This window comes from Canis aureus, chromosome 34, assembly GCF_053574225.1.
Source record: "Canis aureus isolate CA01 chromosome 34, VMU_Caureus_v.1.0, whole genome shotgun sequence".
Lineage (NCBI taxonomy): Eukaryota > Metazoa > Chordata > Mammalia > Carnivora > Canidae > Canis > Canis aureus.
Window position 1 is genome coordinate 10,961,620 of NC_135644.1, and position 15,881 is coordinate 10,977,500.

Genomic DNA, 15,881 nt, shown 5'->3' on the forward strand with positions numbered 1-15,881 from the left:
GGCCCGGCCCGGCCCGGCCCCGGCCCCGGCCCCGGCCCCGCGCAGGACACCATGGCGCGGCGCGCCTCCTCCCTCCTCGCCTTTCTCTCCCGTCCTCTCGCTCCCGCCCTCTTCCTCTCGCCCTCTCTCCCTCCGCGAGCCTCCCGCCCGCCCGCCCGCCCGCCCTCCAACAGGTTAGCTCATCGCGGGACGTTTATAAAAACGAAGTTCAGGTTGGGAGGGGGCCTGGGCCGGTCGGGGGGCCTCCTCCCTCCCCGAGGGCTCCCGCTCGGGGCCGCGCCATTGGCTGCGCGGGGCCACGTGGGGGCGGGGGCGCGGGAGAGCCTGGCTCGCGGCCCGGGCCCCGCCGGACCCACCCACCCGGCCCCTGCCCCTTCCCAGCCCCCGGCGCAGCCCGCCGCCCCTTCCCGCCCTCCCCGGACCCGGGCGGTGGCGCCGCAGCCGGCCCCCGCGCGCTGACTGCGCGACCGCCCATCCGAGGCCCAGTCTGCGACCGAGACGCGCGCCGAGGCCTGCGCCTTGTTCGGGCCACGGCTGGCTCTGCCACCTCTGCTCGGATCCCCGAGCCGCGCAGCTAATCGAAGGCGCAGGACGGAGAGGGTCAGAGGGCTGAGAAGACACGGACGTCTGGTGCCGTCCCGCAGTCCCTTGGACGAGCCGACCCGGACCGCGAGCCGAGGGGCGGATCCCCCACCGCGAGCACAGCTACGGGCCGGGGCGGATCACGCAGGTTGTCAGAGGGGATCGTCCGGCTGGGGAGCAGCTGGAGCAGCACGCCCCACGCCCCACGCCCCACGCCCCACGCTCCCTGCTCACGCGCACACGCACACACACACCCCCGCCAGGAGAATGCCACCACGCGCCCTTGGGGCCGGGACCGAGACCGAGGCTTACAAGCAAGTCAAGCAGAAGACAAGACGCGGCCATGGCGCGGCCAACCTGACGATCTGCCCCAGCGAGAAAACTCCTGACGCCCGATCCGCACTACTCGCCCCTACTGCCCAGGCCAACCCGGAGTCGTCCCCGAACCGGGCTCCACTGGGCTCCCCAGCCCTGGCGCGGATTCCCCCGGCCCGCCGAGGAGCCGGTGGAGGGCACCTGGAGAAAGCCGCTCGGCTGCCCTCCGCGAAACTTCTGCGCCTCCCCTGCAGCCCCAGTGCCTCTTGCATTTTGCAGCCACCACCCACCCCCGCCCATTACTCACACCAATTAATTGAAAACTTCACTTTCCCAGGGACCTTTGTTTCGCTTTCTTTTCCAAGCTGCCAACTGCAGAGAACTGAGAGGGGGGCAAATTATAAGAGGATGGGTTTTTTTTTCCCCCAAGTCAAGTTGGGGCTCCAGATAGGAGCAGCCCCGAGCAACTGAGTCTGGACTCTCAAGGGACAGAGTGGGCTCTTGGTGTCAAGCATCGCAGCCCTGACGTGATTCATCCCTCCGTGCCATTTCTCAGCCACAGAGCCCCAGCCCACCACCCTCCGTGTTAGCCATCAGTGGGGAGCTAGTGTGTGTCCAGCGGTAAATTGAAGGCTCCCCCTTAGGAGCAGCATTCCATCTGAGCAGTCGAAGGTGCTGCGGTGGGTGCAGGAGCCCTCAGAGGGAGCCTATTCGGTTCTGTAGCACCAACTCCCCAGGCAGGCCCATCTCCAAGAAAATCGCTCCCCTGAGCCTGTGATTGGTGAAGTCAGCTTATCACCCAGCCCGGCCATTCCTGGACCCAAGACATGACTGGATGGGGCGAATAAAAAAGCCAAGGAGGCCCTCCCGGGCCTGGCCTGGCATTGCAGGGTGGGCTGCTGGTGTTGAGAGTGTTGACACGCAAAACCCAGTAACCATAAAAGGCTCAAATAAAGGGGAAAGTTATGAGAGGGGTGCTGGAAAGGAAAAGCAGGGGAATTTGACCTTTTTGAAGTCCTAGATGTGTTCATGATCAAATTTAAGTCAGAGGGGCCTGAGCCTTTGCAGAAAAATAATAAGGAATAGAAGTTTGCTGGTGAGAACAATTTTGGCTACCTGAAAGAAAGGGGCAAAAGTTAGTAACGAAAGCTGAATCGGCTTTTAAAAAACACCAGCCGGGGGCCAGGTGATAGAGTTGCTGGCTTTCTGGAAGAGTTTGGCTAGGTCCTCTTTACCCAACAATTTCAGTACCAAACCAATCTTGGAATGCCTGAAACACCCTTATGCTTCCTTTTTCTCCCTTGCTTTTTTGCAAAAAGGGAAAATACATAGTTAAAAATTTTTTCCGTGGCCTCAAAAAGCAAATTCGTTGAAATAATTTCTAAGAAGTAACTGGAACCAATGAACTTTCAGTCTTTTAAAACTAAAAGACTGTGCTTTCCCTCCACCAGAGACATCTGTGCCATTTTCTCTCTGATAAATAGATTTTAATAGCTGATGATATGCCAAAAAATGAAGAAAATGAAATTAAGCTAGGAAGAATTGGTCAGGTTTTGCTGATTTGAGACAGCCCTTCAGTTGTGGCTTAATTTTGCAGCATTAAAATTAAGTTGTGCAGGACTGGGAGGAAAGTTCGAATTAATGCTCTAGTTGAGAGACACTTCTGAATGATGGCCCTGTCTCCAGTTGCCCTGTGGGACTCCCACAGGACTTGGGGTTTCTCTGCCCATCCTAGCAGATGTTCAGAGATGAGAGAGGTTCTGAGCACTAAAGAGCATTGCCTCTTGCTATCCTGCCGCTGAACCTGCTTCCAGTACAGCCTTCTGGGTCCTGGCCCTGGGGCAGGGAATTCCCCCTAGGAAAGAGCTTCAGACTGGACTCTATGAGGGCTCCTAAACCCAGCACCCCAAGGGCAGCCGCTGCTATTGGATCATAGGGCTGTGGCTGAGTACCAGGCAAAGTCAGGGCTGCTCTGTTTATGAACTAATAAGACACATAGTTTATAAGCCAAGGGTGGTAGGTGGTGGAGGAATTTTGAGGCTGAATTTGCGGAAACATTTCATTTAGTTTGTGTACCCTGCATCCGAATTGATTTTAGGTTTAAACTCAATGGGAATAATTTTCTTTAACTGGTCAGGAGCACAGACTGAACCCTGTGGGTGTATTTTGTTGGAGCTTTAACAACACAGGCATAATCTTGGTTAAATGAAAATCTTCTGCAACCAGACAGAAATGTTTCCAAACACTGATGTGTTATTCAGTGAAACCAGTTTGGTCACATTTCCTGATTTAGGTGAGAAACCCCTCATTGCCCAAAGTCTTATTGAGAAGAAGGGGGAAGGGACATGCCTGGGTGGCTCAGCAGTTAAGCGCCTGCCTTCAGCTCAGGGCATGATCCTGGAGTCCCAGGATCGAGTCCCATATCGGGCTCCCTGCAGGAGCCTCCTCCCTCTACCTGTGTCTTTGCTTCTCTCTCTGTCTCACATGAATAAATAAATAAAACCTTTAAGAAAAGAGAGAGAGAGAGAGAGAGAAGAAGAAGGGGGCAGGGAGACAGAGAGAGAGAGAGAGAGAGACCAGCTCTACCCTCCTTTCCCATCACTTGCTCTCCTCTCTCCTCTCTCTCTCCATAGGCACCCTTTTTGGGAATAAATAATGTTCTGAAAGTCACATCCTCTGTTGTCCTCCTCTTGTAAATGATCTTTTGAATCCTGTCCTTGTCCTGGGTTGGGGAATGGGTGGATGAAGTCTGAGATTTAGATTTACTGAAGAACCTAAGTTCCTCTACTTGCCAAAACAGCAATGAGATCAATTAACCACGTAATCAGTGGCCATTATGGCCGGACAACAATTAAAAACTCCTATCAGAGTGGGGTGCTGGGAATTCCTTTGAAAGTGTTTTCCTTGATGGCCACACCAGGAAGTGCAGGACACCCTCCTAATTAACTTGTAAGAAGTAAAAAATTAAGTGTAGAAATAAAGTCTTAATTCCAAAATAAAGCCTTAAATCCAGTGGACCTGGCTCAACAGTGTTCTTAACCAAATCTGTGCCCTGCCAACTTTGAAGCTGATTTTCCCACTGTAGGCAATACCCAGTTTTCTTCAGGTTGGAAATCTAAAAGAAAATTAAAAGCAGCAAACCTACGGTAAAGAAAGGGGTCTCTAGCAAAAGCCAGATGCTGGAATCCTCAGTCTGGGCACTTTCTAGGTCTGGAGATGGAATGGAGATGTATCCATTTGGATTTGACAATCAATTGGGCTTTATTAAATGTAAATTGTCTGCAACGACGACAACAACAAAACACTCTCTAAACCCCAAATGCTATTTAGTGAATCCAGGTTTGCCTCCCGCAGGGCACCGGGGCCCCTGTTTGGGATGGAGAGAACTCCAGTCCTGGTGAGAATTAAACCCAGTAGGAGTCTTCCCTCTTGGAGAAGCACTAATCTCACAGAGAAGGGGGTGCTGGAAGACTGTAGTAACTTGTTGCTCCCCCCTCCCAGCAAAACAAAAGCTGGGACTGCAAATGATTTTCTGCTGTTTTGTCTCACGTCCCAAGGTGTAGGGCTGTCCTTGGTATAGGAAGAAGCAGACACTTCTCTAGCAACGTCACTGTTGACTGAAGTCCAGTAAGTGCTCACTTTGTTGGCCTTTGGAAATGAAAGAAAATATACATGTTCCTCTTTCTCCCCACCTTCTCTCTCTCCCTCTCCCTGTCTCTGTCTCTCTGTCTCTCTCCATTCCGCAGAGCCCTTGGTCTCTTTGAGGAATCCACCCTGGACACCAGCAGGGAGAAAGGGTGAAGGTTAGGGAAATGCCCAACCACGAAGGTAGGCGGTGTGTGTGTGTGTGTGTGTGTGTGTGTGTGTGTGTGTGGAGCGGCGGGGGCGGGTGGGTGGGGGCGCGAAGGGAGTGCGGCGCAGAGGCGAGCGGTCGGTCGGGCTGTTCGCGGCTGGGCAGCGCGCAGTTCCCCAGGCCTGGCGCTAGATGTCCCTGCAAGTTTTCCTGTCGCTCGGAGGGCGCACAAGCTTCAGGCAGGCAGTGGGGCCGGGTAGCTCCGGAGTCCAGGGAGAAAGCACCCCCCTCCCCACCCAGGGCCGTCCCAGGTCGGGTGCGCCACTGGGAAGGAGGAGAACTGGAAGCAGCCAGAGGGACTAGAGAGGCGCGAAGACGGCCACCCTGGGGTTGGCCGCAAGAAGGAGCCACGACGGGGTCCAGCCTGAGTCGCCAAGCCGGCGGCTCCTTCCTAAGCTTATAAACCGAAACCTCCAAGCCGTAAGCCGTGCGGGACTGCATTTACCCTAAAGAAAATGTACCGGGGGCTCGAAGCCCAGGCTTCAGCGGCTCGGCTTGTCCCTCTGCACCCAGGCGGCCCCGGGCCTCGAGCGAGCTTGCATCCGGAGGCGGGGATGCGGGCCCGCGGCCTTGGGGCCCGCCTGGCCGGGAGCCTGCGGCGCGGGAGACCGCAGCCAGGCCCGGGCGGCCGCGGGGCTGTTACAGCTCCCACCTCTCCGGCGCCCCACCCCTTGGGCGGCCTGGACACATTTTTTTATTACATTCAGTCGAAGGCCAAAAGTGTTTACCACTTCACCTCGGAGGACCCGCTGCTGCTCAAGAAACAAATACTTAGTCTGGAGGCCTAATAACAACAACAACAAAAAAATGAGACCTCTTTCATGTAATTTCTCCTTTCCAACAAAAAGTGCTTTCCAGTCCAGTTGGAGAAAGTTCTCCCCACACCCTCACCCCCAATGCACTTTAAGAATTCCTGCCAAACCACTGGGCTGGATTCTTGTCTTGTTTTATTGAGCGAGTCCTGTACTTTGGTGATGGGTAGGAGGTCTTGATGTGGCCCAGAGGCTACACCTAAAAACTGGGAGCATCTGACAGGGGGGGTTCTAGGTTTCAGCCTCCACAATCTGAGAGCGGTGCAAGGTTTGGGCATTTCATTCATAAACATCAACAGAACTGTTAATCTTCTCACTACCCTCTATAAGGGCTTAATGTTTTTGAGGTAGGCCTGTACTTAAAGAAGAGATATGCAAAATGAAAAAAAAAATCAATCAAAAAAATGCTGCCCCAAAGCTATTAAGTACCTTATAACCTGGATTATTTTCTGAGATAAGTTTAAATCAGCAGGTCCACAAAGGGATAATAGAATCCATCTCTAGAGTTGCTTCGAACTTTAGAGGAGATCATATATGTAAAAAGCACTTGTAATATTAGAGTAAAAGCTACATATAGAAATTGGAATGTTACTATGTTAGTAGATGTGGAATCTAAATAAATTAAGGGACATTAAATACTGTAGTGGAATGTCCACTGTCTCCCGTGAAACATTGTTGGCTAAACGCAGTTTCGTGAAAAATTATACTCCTTTACTGTGTTTCCCTCACACGACCTCCAGTGTACCTTTTATAACAAGCTTGCTAGAATACGAAATATTAGTGCTATTTAAAAGTGCAAAAGTTTTCAAAGCCATTGATGGATGACGAGGTCGCCTAGAAACGGTGTTTTACCTTTTCAACAGACTGAGGTCCGGTTTGGCGCAGGCTTTTGGGGACCAGAGGCACGAGGCCCCAGGGGAAGGAAGGAAGCGCGGAGTGGAGGAGGAGATAGGGGTTGCCGTCCGCACCCCAGCCCCCAGCGGCGGCTTCTGCGATTGAAAGTGGCTCACAGCTGCCGAAACCGCGAATAAAACAGACGGGGGCGCCAAACGACAGCAATAAAGGCATCTGCGACTTCCGCCTGGGTCGCGCCTCGGCGGATCCACCCCCCGCCAGGGCCTTGGCCACCCACGGACTTGAACCTGGACCGAAGTGTCCCATTCAGTTCCCTAAGCAAGTGGGACTGGGCAGGGGGGCGGGTACCGTTCCCAGGTTCCCGGGACAGCGGCTCCGCTTTGCCGGGTGACCCTGCCGGGGCTGGTATAAGCCGGGGGGAGAAGTGGGGGCACCCGCGAGGCTGATCTTGGGCCGCCTTAATGCGAGAAAGCCGGCTCGGGGAGGGGTCCTGGGGCTCGGTGCCGAGGGGCCTCTGGGACCGGGTGGGAGGCGGACCCCGAGTCGAGTCCTCTTCTGGGCTCCCGACCCCCACCCCGCCGTCCCCCCCTCTCCCCTCGCCAGCCACCGCGTGCCTATCCAGCTTTGCCTTTCTCACCTTGGGGGAGAATTCCGTTTATTACCTACAGAGGCGGAACTGATTTTCTAAGCAAAGCTCGCGCTGTTGAAATAAGTTGGCGCCGAGGGGAACAGGAGAGAAACTTTTGGCATCGCCTATGTGTATAAATGTATATAAATATACTTAACACCTCGTCTCTCCTTACATTCCTGACGCGCCCCCAACGGGTTCAAGGTTAAAAGGAAAGCGCCAACGGAGAGATGGGCAAATAGATTCTGGGTTTGCCCCTAACACACCCCAACGTGCTGGGTGTGGCGGCAGGGAGGAAGTGGGGGCTGGGTTGGGGTCCGAGTTGGCGCGGAGGCGAGGATGCAGGACCCGCGCCCGGCGCCCGGATTGCCAGGGTCTCTCGGCCGCTTCGGAAGCTCGCAGGCCGACCTCTGGGTCGCGTCCCCGTCTCGTCCTGTCCCCGCCTGTGGCCGCGGATCTGTGCTCTCTGGCGGCTGGCTGGCGGGCCCGCACGGTGCACTGGGGGTCCGGACAGGGTGGGGCGCAGGCGCGGGAGGAGATGTGCAAAGGCCTTGAGTGAAGATTGATCTTCGTTAAAATGGTCGCCACCGGCGTCATTATGACCATCAAAGTTATCGCCAAGAGGCTCAGCCGCCAAGCTCAGGCCGCAAGAAGCAGCAGCAAGGCGGGTCCGCGACTCTCGGCGCCCAGGCTCAGCACCGGGAGGACCCAGGGCCACAGGTAAGAGCCTGGGTTGGGAGAGGAGGGGAAGGAGAGGAGAAAGCCGAGCAGGGTGGAGAAGGGAGGGCAGCGGACGGTGGGGGAAGGAGGCTATGGCCCTTCTTTTTCTCCTTTGACCTAGAGATTCGGCAACTTTGCCACAAATAATTCGATTTGAGGAGGGAGGGGGAAAGCTGGCAACGTGAAAAGTGGATCTGGGGCAGCCCATATGGCGTTGTAAATCGCGACTGTGTTTAAAGTTAGCTGTCGGATTCTACTATGAAATCGTCCAGCCGAGTTCATTTCCCCCAGGGAAAATGCGTAGGCGAGAAGCCTATCCATCAGCCGGGTTATAAAAGTAAAAAACCCAGGACTTCAAGTTCAGAACTCACTCCGCAAACGGTGTTAAAAAATCAGAGAGGACCTAATGATTTCCGTTTGGAGGCGCGGGCCCAACGCACCTCCCCAGCCACGTAGCACTAAAGTGCTTTCAAAACTCCAAGATATTTCCTTTCCCTTTCTCTCTTTCTCTCTCTCTGTCTCTGTCTCTGTCTGTCTCTCTCTCTCTCTCAGCCTGGGGTGGGAGGAAAGCAGCCAGGCTGAGGTGAAGAAGTGGGGAGAGAGAAAACTCGGTGTCCTACTTGTTAAATAAAATACATATTTGGTTCTGAAATTCAAAAGATAAGTAATCCAGACAGGAGCACAAGGTCTCCTTACGCAACTCTTCCTACATCCTCCCTCTTGTCCCCTCCCTTACCCCCCTCCCGCTTGTAAATGTTTAAAAAAAAAAAAAACCCTTCCCGACGATCTACTCTGGAAAATCAAAGCATTATCTATTATTTAACACGTATCTATGTCCGAGGAAAAATGAGGAAGGCGCTGCATGATTAGGACCTAAGGGGCAACCCAGCAAACTGAGAGCGTAATGATGCCCCTAAATGAAGGGGGAAATGTGCCGCGGCGCGCTCTATTAATCAGACTGTCAATTTCACCCCCGAGGCCAAACCCCCGGGCGAACAGAACCGGCTCTGAGCGGGCAAAGGACCGGAGCCTTCCTCCTCACTTCTTGTCTCTTCTCGCCTCCTACCTGGATCTATTTGTCTGCTCCGAAGCCGCCTTCATTACCCACTGACAGGAGCGTGTATTTATTTGCTTATAAACCTGTTACAATAAATGATTATTCGAACGGCGTCATTCGTACCTTAATGACGAGCGAGCGCTACTTTTTGATGAATGACATCTCGGGCTCGGAAGGATGTATGGGTCATTTTGACCAGTCATTCCCTCGCTCTGGCATCCCACAATTTTTCCGCCTCCCTCCAAAAGAGATAATAATATTTAGAGGCGCTCGCTGGGGCTGAATGAGAATTAGCCCTAGGCGCAGCCCATCATTAGGACGGGACAGCCGGGCCACTGTGACATTTTTTAGAAAGCTGAGATGATGGAAAGAATAAGAAAAGAGATGATTCTGATGGAGAGAGGGCTGCACAGCCCCACGGCCGGCAAGCGGTTCTCCAATTTGTCCGATTCGGCTGGCAATGCTGTGCTCGAGGCCCTGGAAAATTCGCAGCACCCGGCTCGCCTCAGCCCGCGCCTGCCGTCCGCCCCCCTGCACGGCGCTCTGGGAGACCTCCCTGCCAAGGGCAAATTCGAAATAGACACTTTGTTCAACCTGCAGCACCCGGGCAGCGAGAGCACCGTCTCCTCCGAAATCGCCTCCGCCGCCGAAGGCCGTAAAAAGCCGGGTCACTACTCAGAGGCGGCCGCCGAGGCGGACATGAGCAGCGACGTGGAGGTGGGCTGCTCCGCGCTGCGCTCCCCTGGCGGCCTGGCTGCCGCGCCGCTCAAGGAAAACAATGGCAAAGGTAACCGCGCCGCCCTGGCCGCGCTCTCGGCTCCCGCTCTCCCCGTTCCTCCGCGGCTCCTGCTGGCCCTTCCGATTGCCTTTGCCCCTACCCGACCCTCGGCGGGCAAGCTGCACCCAGCGGGCTCGGGCGGGGAGGGGGCGCATGCTGGGGACCCCGCACTGGTGCTTGGCTCCTCGAGCCTCCCAGCCAGGCACAGGCCTGGGGGGCGCCGGGCCCGCCCGCCCGCCCGCCCGCCGGCGCCCGAGTCCCAGAGAGTGTTCCTGCGGGCTGGTCTCAAGCCTGTGCGGGCTGCCCGGCCCCCAGCCAGCCGCCGCGCCGCGCTACGGGAAGGGTGCCCTGGTAGCTGCTCCGAACTCCGTTACCCCTGATTCCCCAAGGCCGAGCGGAGGGGGCAGCCTGAGTAAGTCGGTGGGAGCGTCGCCGGGCGCCTCTGGGAGACCTGCTGGGGTCAGCGGAGAAAGAGTTGAAAAGTAGAGTCCACCCCCTAAGGGTTCTGGCTTGAGCTGCTGCTGTCTCTCCAGTCTTAAAAATATTTTTAACCAAACCCAAAAGACTACCCAAGAAAGGTCGGAAGCCCTGCAGAAAGCTGCCCTACCGTCCTCAGACCATGGGAAACCCGGAGCTTCCCAAACTGCGCCTACATATAGGCATTTTCCCTTGGCCAATTTTTCTCCCGAGTTGAAAATTTCCAATTACCTAGAAAAAAAACAAACAAACAAACAACAAACAACACGCCCTTCCTAATTGAGTTCTTATTATTTGGTTATGAAGGGCTCCCCAAACTTTATTGATTCCATTAAAGGCAGCAATTTGTAAGCATGACAGACCCTATCAATTCGGGCAGCCGCCTCGCCGTCCTCCCCCGGCTGCCCCCGTCCGCGCTCAGCCCCGGCGCCCGGGTCTCGGGCCTGCGGTGACTCTCGCACTGTCGGCCGTTTGTTTGCCAGGGTACGCGGAGAGCGGCTCTGCCGCGGGCACCACGACGTCTGCGTCGGGCTCTGGCCTTGGCAGCCTGCACGGAGGTGGCGGCGGCGGCGGCGGCGGCGGCGGGGGCGCGGCGCTGGGCGGCTCCGGCTCCGGCGCGGATCAGGTGCGGCGCTACCGCACGGCGTTCACCCGCGAGCAGATCGCGCGCCTGGAGAAGGAGTTCTACCGGGAGAACTACGTGTCGCGGCCCCGCCGGTGCGAGCTGGCCGCGGCGCTCAACCTGCCCGAAACCACCATCAAGGTATTGATTCCAGCGGCGCCTTTTCCAGCCTCCCCGGGGTGGGGGTGGGGGTGGGGGGTCTGAGTTGAGTTTTGGTTCTCCTGCCTCCTTCCTGCGTGGCCACCCTTAGCTGAGGGCCTGCAAATCCGCAGGGGCGCAGGGACGCCGAAGGAATTGGCCTATTTATTTCTCAGCTGCCGAATCCTAAGGGTTGGCCGGCCTGGCTGACCTGGGAAGGCCCCGGGAATGGCGAGGCCGAGGCCGCAAACGCTGGCCTCTCTGCTCGATTTCGCCCAGCGCCTGCCCAGTGCCCCGAGCCCACGTCCTTGGCCCCCCTGCCCCCTCGGCGGCAAAGCCGGCTGGTCTTTGTTCCTCTGGCTCGAACCCTAGGTGAAACTTTTCATCTGCTCTTGATCTTGGAGATTTATTTTCCACATAAATCGTTACAACATGGAGGAAAGAATACTGTATTTTAAAAATCGATTGGGTCGAGAAAGTAGTTTCCTAAACATTTTTCTCTTGGGCAGCAGGGAAAAAAAAAAAAAAAGCAACCTTCGGTTAATGGGGGTGGGGGTGAAGAACGCAACGGAGTGGTCCTTACTTCTGGATCTCTAGCTGGTTAATTTTATTAATCCGGGAGAGAGAGCTGGGAGGCTGGGCGACTTGGCGAACACTTCACGGAGGATCTCACACTCCACAGAGAGAAAAGAGTAAACTGCAAGGGGTAAGGGAGGTCGTGGAAGTCACCCTTTGGTTTGATCGGGCGTTTTAAAATTTAGAGTCGTGACGAATGATGTCTTCATTAGACTGTGTTGGGAGGGGTAGAAAAGTCTCCTTCCCAGTTTAAGAGGCTGTGGCTCCCGCCACTCATTTGAGGCCAACGATTCCAACAAAATCGTCCCCTTCGATAGCACGACCGGACCCGTGCCCTCGGGGCAGGGCCTTGCAGCTCAGGGGACTCAAGGCCTCGGGCGGCGACCCGTTTAGAAAAGCTGCCGCGGTAGCCGCTCTTCGAAGGTGGCCTGGAATCCCGTGCAAAGCCTGGGATTGAGAGACTGGGCACCCGTGGGTGGCGGGAAGGAGAGGAAAGGTGGCGTTGGGACCTTAAAATGCAGCAGAAAAGCCGGGGGGCAGGAGCCGCGGCGGTCGCACCCAGGGCAGGGGCCTATTTCCGCTGAGGAGGGGTGCCCGCGGCCGCTCGCGTCCTTGCCTGCCTCCCTGGCGGCCGGGGAGCGGAGGGGTCTCGGAGCTGGGCCGCGGCCGGGAGGAGCAGGTCGGGCCGCGGGAGGCCGGGGCGGGTGGAGGCGGGCCGGGCGGGGGCCGAGGCCCAGGGCAGCCCCTAACCCGGGCCGGCCGCCGTGCGGCTCTCCCCTCAGGTGTGGTTCCAGAACCGGCGCATGAAGGACAAGCGGCAGCGCCTGGCCATGTCGTGGCCGCACCCGGCCGACCCCAGCTTCTACACCTACATGATGACGCACGCGGCCGCCACCGGAAGCCTGCCCTACCCCTTCCACTCGCACGTGCCGCTGCACTACTACCCGCACGTGGGGGTCACGGCCGCGGCCGCGGCGGCTGCGGCCTCCGGCGCCGCGGCCGCGGCCTCGTCGCCGTTCGCCACTTCCATCCGCCCGCTGGACACCTTCCGTGCGCTCTCGCACCCCTACTCGAGGCCGGAGCTGCTGTGCAGCTTCCGCCACCCGGGCCTCTACCAGACGCCGGCGGCCGCCGCCGGGCTCAACAGCGCGGCCTCGGCCGCGGCCGCTGCAGCAGCTGCGGCGGCTGCGGCCTCCTCGGCCGCGGCGGCCGGGGCGCCCCCCAGCGGCGGCTCCGCGCCCTGCTCGTGCCTCAGTTGCCACAGCAGTCAGTCGGCCGCCGCGGCCGCCGCCGCCGCCGCCGCGGCCCTGGGCTCCCGGGGAGGTGGCGGCGGCGGCGGCGGCGGGGGCGGGGGCGGCGCGGGGGCCGCGGGGGGCTCGGACTTCGGCTGCAGCGCCGCGGCGCCGCGCTCCGAGAGCGGCTTCCTGCCCTACTCGGCCGCGGTGCTTAGCAAGACCGCCGTGAGCCCGCCGGACCAGAGGGACGAGGCGCCGCTCACCAGATAACTACGTCGCCGCCGCCAGGGGGCTGTGCCCGCCGCTCAGAGTGTGCCCGGGAGTCCCCTGAGCGCCCCCCGCGCCCTCCGTGCGCCCACGTGCCCTCTGCGCGCTGCCCGCTGCCAAAGCTGCCGCCAGGGGGCGCCCCGGCGCGGGAGGCCGAAGGGAAGCTGCCCCGACCGAATGCGGGGAGAAGAGCCGCGCGAAAACCCGGCGGGTGTACCCTCAAATTATTTCTATTTTTGTATTTGCTCCCCAGCAGCTTCCTGGCGTTTCCCACCGCCCACGCCCCGTTTCCCGCCTCGCTCCGGAGCTCCCGGTCTTCCCGAAGACAATCCCCTTGCCCCCCAGCGAGTCCTCTGGGGCCGCGGCCCTGGCTGCGAGCCCTCGGCCCGGGCTGCTCCACCACGTGGCCAGGAGCGACGCGGAGCCACAACAAAGAGGGGCTGGGGTGCGCTGGTGCTCCGCGCGGGGTGTGTGGGTGGGGGCGTCACCCCCGAGGCTCCCCTGCTGCTGCTCTCTTTCTTCCATCCTTTCTTTTCTTTAAACGAGGGTTTGGGGAGGTGGCAATTGTTCTCGCGGCCTGAGCGGGTCAGGGGCCCCGTCCACGGAGAGCGGAGGAGCCGAGGCCCGGGAGGGCCGCGAGGGCGGCCGGAGGGCGCGGCGGCCGCGGGGCTTTGGGAGCCGCGGGGGGGGGGGGGGGCTGCGGCGGTCGGTCTTCCCCAGGAAGGGCAAAGCCGAGGCCGGGAGGGGCGGCGGTGTCGCCTGCACTCCCGGCCCGCCACCGTCCTCTCTCGGGATCCCCGGCGTGGGGTGGAGGCGTCTTGCATATTTTATGCAAAAAGTAACGGGCGAAGGAGGGTGGCACAGCCAGGCCTCGAATGGCAAGGGACGCGCAGGGAAGGTGGAGGGCGAGACGGAGAGGTCGCTGGAGTAGTTGGAAGAAGCGTTTCCAGCTCAGTTTTCCGACTAGCGGGTTCCACTCCACCTGGGAAATACTCGAATCTCGAGATCGACGGTCCTATCGTGAAGCTTTTCCTAAGACACTGTTGCAAGTTCGACCTCGACTCCCCCTCGCCCCCTTCCCTCCCCGCTGTCCTTCTCCCCGGGCGAAGCGGTTCTTGGCACCGTCCTCACGCATGTCTATTGCGCTCTCGCCTCTGCAAAGCCACCGCTGGGTTGTCGAGACCCATTCTGCCCACCCTGGCTCCTGGAAGGGTTTCCTTGAACTTGAAGAAAGGCACATCAAAACCCACCAGTGTTAACTGCCACGTCAATTTTGATGCTAATAATGTGCAGATTATGACGAAAATTGCCAATCATGCTCTCTGATGGACCTCCTTTGAATGTGGAATTGGAGAAAAGTTCCCCGCACGGAGACCTGCTGTCAAGTACTAACAACCCGCTAAGGGAAGTCATTAGGAGAGACGGATAAGAGACTCGGTACATAAAACATTGTTCTTGGTGCATAGAATGGATGTGACTTAATGTTATCTCTGTTACCTGAAGTGATTTCGCAGAAGAAAGCCACGTTCTTATCATCTCAATTGCCAATTTTCATTTTGGTAACTCAGACGCCCTGGGTAGACTTTTCTCTGTTAAGTTGATAGTCCACCAATGTGAACAGCCTCATTAAATCAAGCCCAGATATTTCCATAATGCTCCCCGCAGAGCCACTTCGCTCCTCACATAATGAGATTTTCTGAAGAGTTGAAGCCCTTAAAATAACTTGCTAGTGCATGTTTAGACCCAACAAAGTGGGTATGTGTGTGTATTAAAATGTAGGTGTGCCGCCTACATGTTCGTGTGTATATATGTATGTATATATGTATATGTATGTATATACATATATATCCATTCTCTTGAACATATACATATGTAAGAGATGCGCACACATCCATATATACCCATTGGCACTATATTTCTGTGATTTATTTCAAATTCGTGTTCTGACATAGCTTTGTTATTTTAAAGACACTGGATTTTAAAACATTCATTTCCTAAAGATAGGCTTTCAGGAAACTTTTGAGAAAATTCATTTTCCAGGAGAATTTATTATTTTCATGAAATGGAAAATATTTCAAGGGGAAACAGTGTTTCAAGACTCCTGGGGTCTATTAAAATATTCCCATAAAGTATTAGAAAACTTTCTAATGAAATAGAAATGATCTACAGCTCAAATTTTTTCTTTTTTCCTTAAAGAGATGAGACTACTTACGTAAAATATTGATTATGCCAGCTGTTACTGAGTTTACATTAAAAATATTAATATATAATTTAAGGCTAAATAAAATAAACCAAAATATGGTACCCTTTTATCAGCTTTACCTTTGTAGATTGTTAAAGTCCTTTCTTACGATCAGCTATCAGATGTATATAAGGTACTTTAGGCAATAATGTTTACATTTCCCCCCCAAAATATATATGATTGATGAGAATGCTGGTTGGTAAAATGAACATAAATTCATCTTACGTTAGGTCCATTGGATCTGGTTATTATATTAAAATAAAATTGTAAATAAAGTCTCCGTGCTTTAAATATTGCTGGCTGTATGAACTCACTGTAAGATATTTTACAAATGTGCAATAATTATAAAGCTTTGTATATTACATTATTTATTGTGTTTGGTCATGTAAAATAAATGTTATTTAAATCAAAGCGATTTTATTTGTTTAAGAGATTGCAAAACGGTGCGTGCTGGTGTTTGTTTTTAACTGTGGCATCCAGGGTTATGAAAATCTCTTAAAACAACATATTTAAATCCATATAATACACATATCAGACGGATTAATTCATTCTAATCATTATTTTTACGGCAAATACATTACTCATGTTTATAGGAGACACGCACTACATCCAAACATTGGTTTAACGTTAATTGGCTGGCTAAACAGATAAGAGTGTTTAGGAGTAGTGTGTGTGTGTGTGTGTGTGTGTGTGTGTGTGTGGATACGCATTATAGAGGACATGC

The 15,881-nt window shown here is 55.6% G+C and overlaps 2 protein-coding genes across 2 annotated transcripts in view; both read left to right on the plus strand.

Annotated features, from left to right (window-relative positions):
• The first annotated feature begins 9,182 nt into the window (after window positions 1–9,182).
• Window positions 9,183–12,918, plus strand: EVX2 (even-skipped homeobox 2). Its single transcript, XM_077883554.1, has 3 exons — window positions 9,183–9,609; window positions 10,560–10,840; window positions 12,196–12,918. Exons 1-3 carry the CDS (start codon window positions 9,183–9,185, stop codon window positions 12,916–12,918), a joined length of 1,431 nt encoding a protein of 476 aa, XP_077739680.1.
• Window positions 12,919–12,943: 25 nt separating this feature from the next.
• Window positions 12,944–15,881, plus strand: part of LOC144304963 (uncharacterized) — a 3,930-nt gene continuing 992 nt past the window's right edge. The window contains exon 1 of the mRNA XM_077883642.1: window positions 12,944–14,352. Coding sequence (XP_077739768.1) covers window positions 13,093–14,241 — 1,149 coding nt within the window. The 5' untranslated portion in view covers window positions 12,944–13,092 and the 3' untranslated portion in view covers window positions 14,242–14,352. The remainder of the gene's footprint in view (window positions 14,353–15,881) is intronic.

Excerpts from the sequence above, each read along its gene's own strand:
- EVX2 (XM_077883554.1), top strand. The coding sequence starts at position 9,183 with ATGATGGAAAGAATAAGAAAAGAGATGATTCTGATGGAGAGAGGGCTG. Across the intron at positions 9,610-10,559 it reads CAAGGAAAACAATGGCAAAG|GGTACGCGGAGAGCGGCTCT; the intron begins GTAACCGCGCCG and ends TTTGTTTGCCAG. Across the intron at positions 10,841-12,195 it reads TGCCCGAAACCACCATCAAG|GTGTGGTTCCAGAACCGGCG; the intron begins GTATTGATTCCA and ends CTCTCCCCTCAG.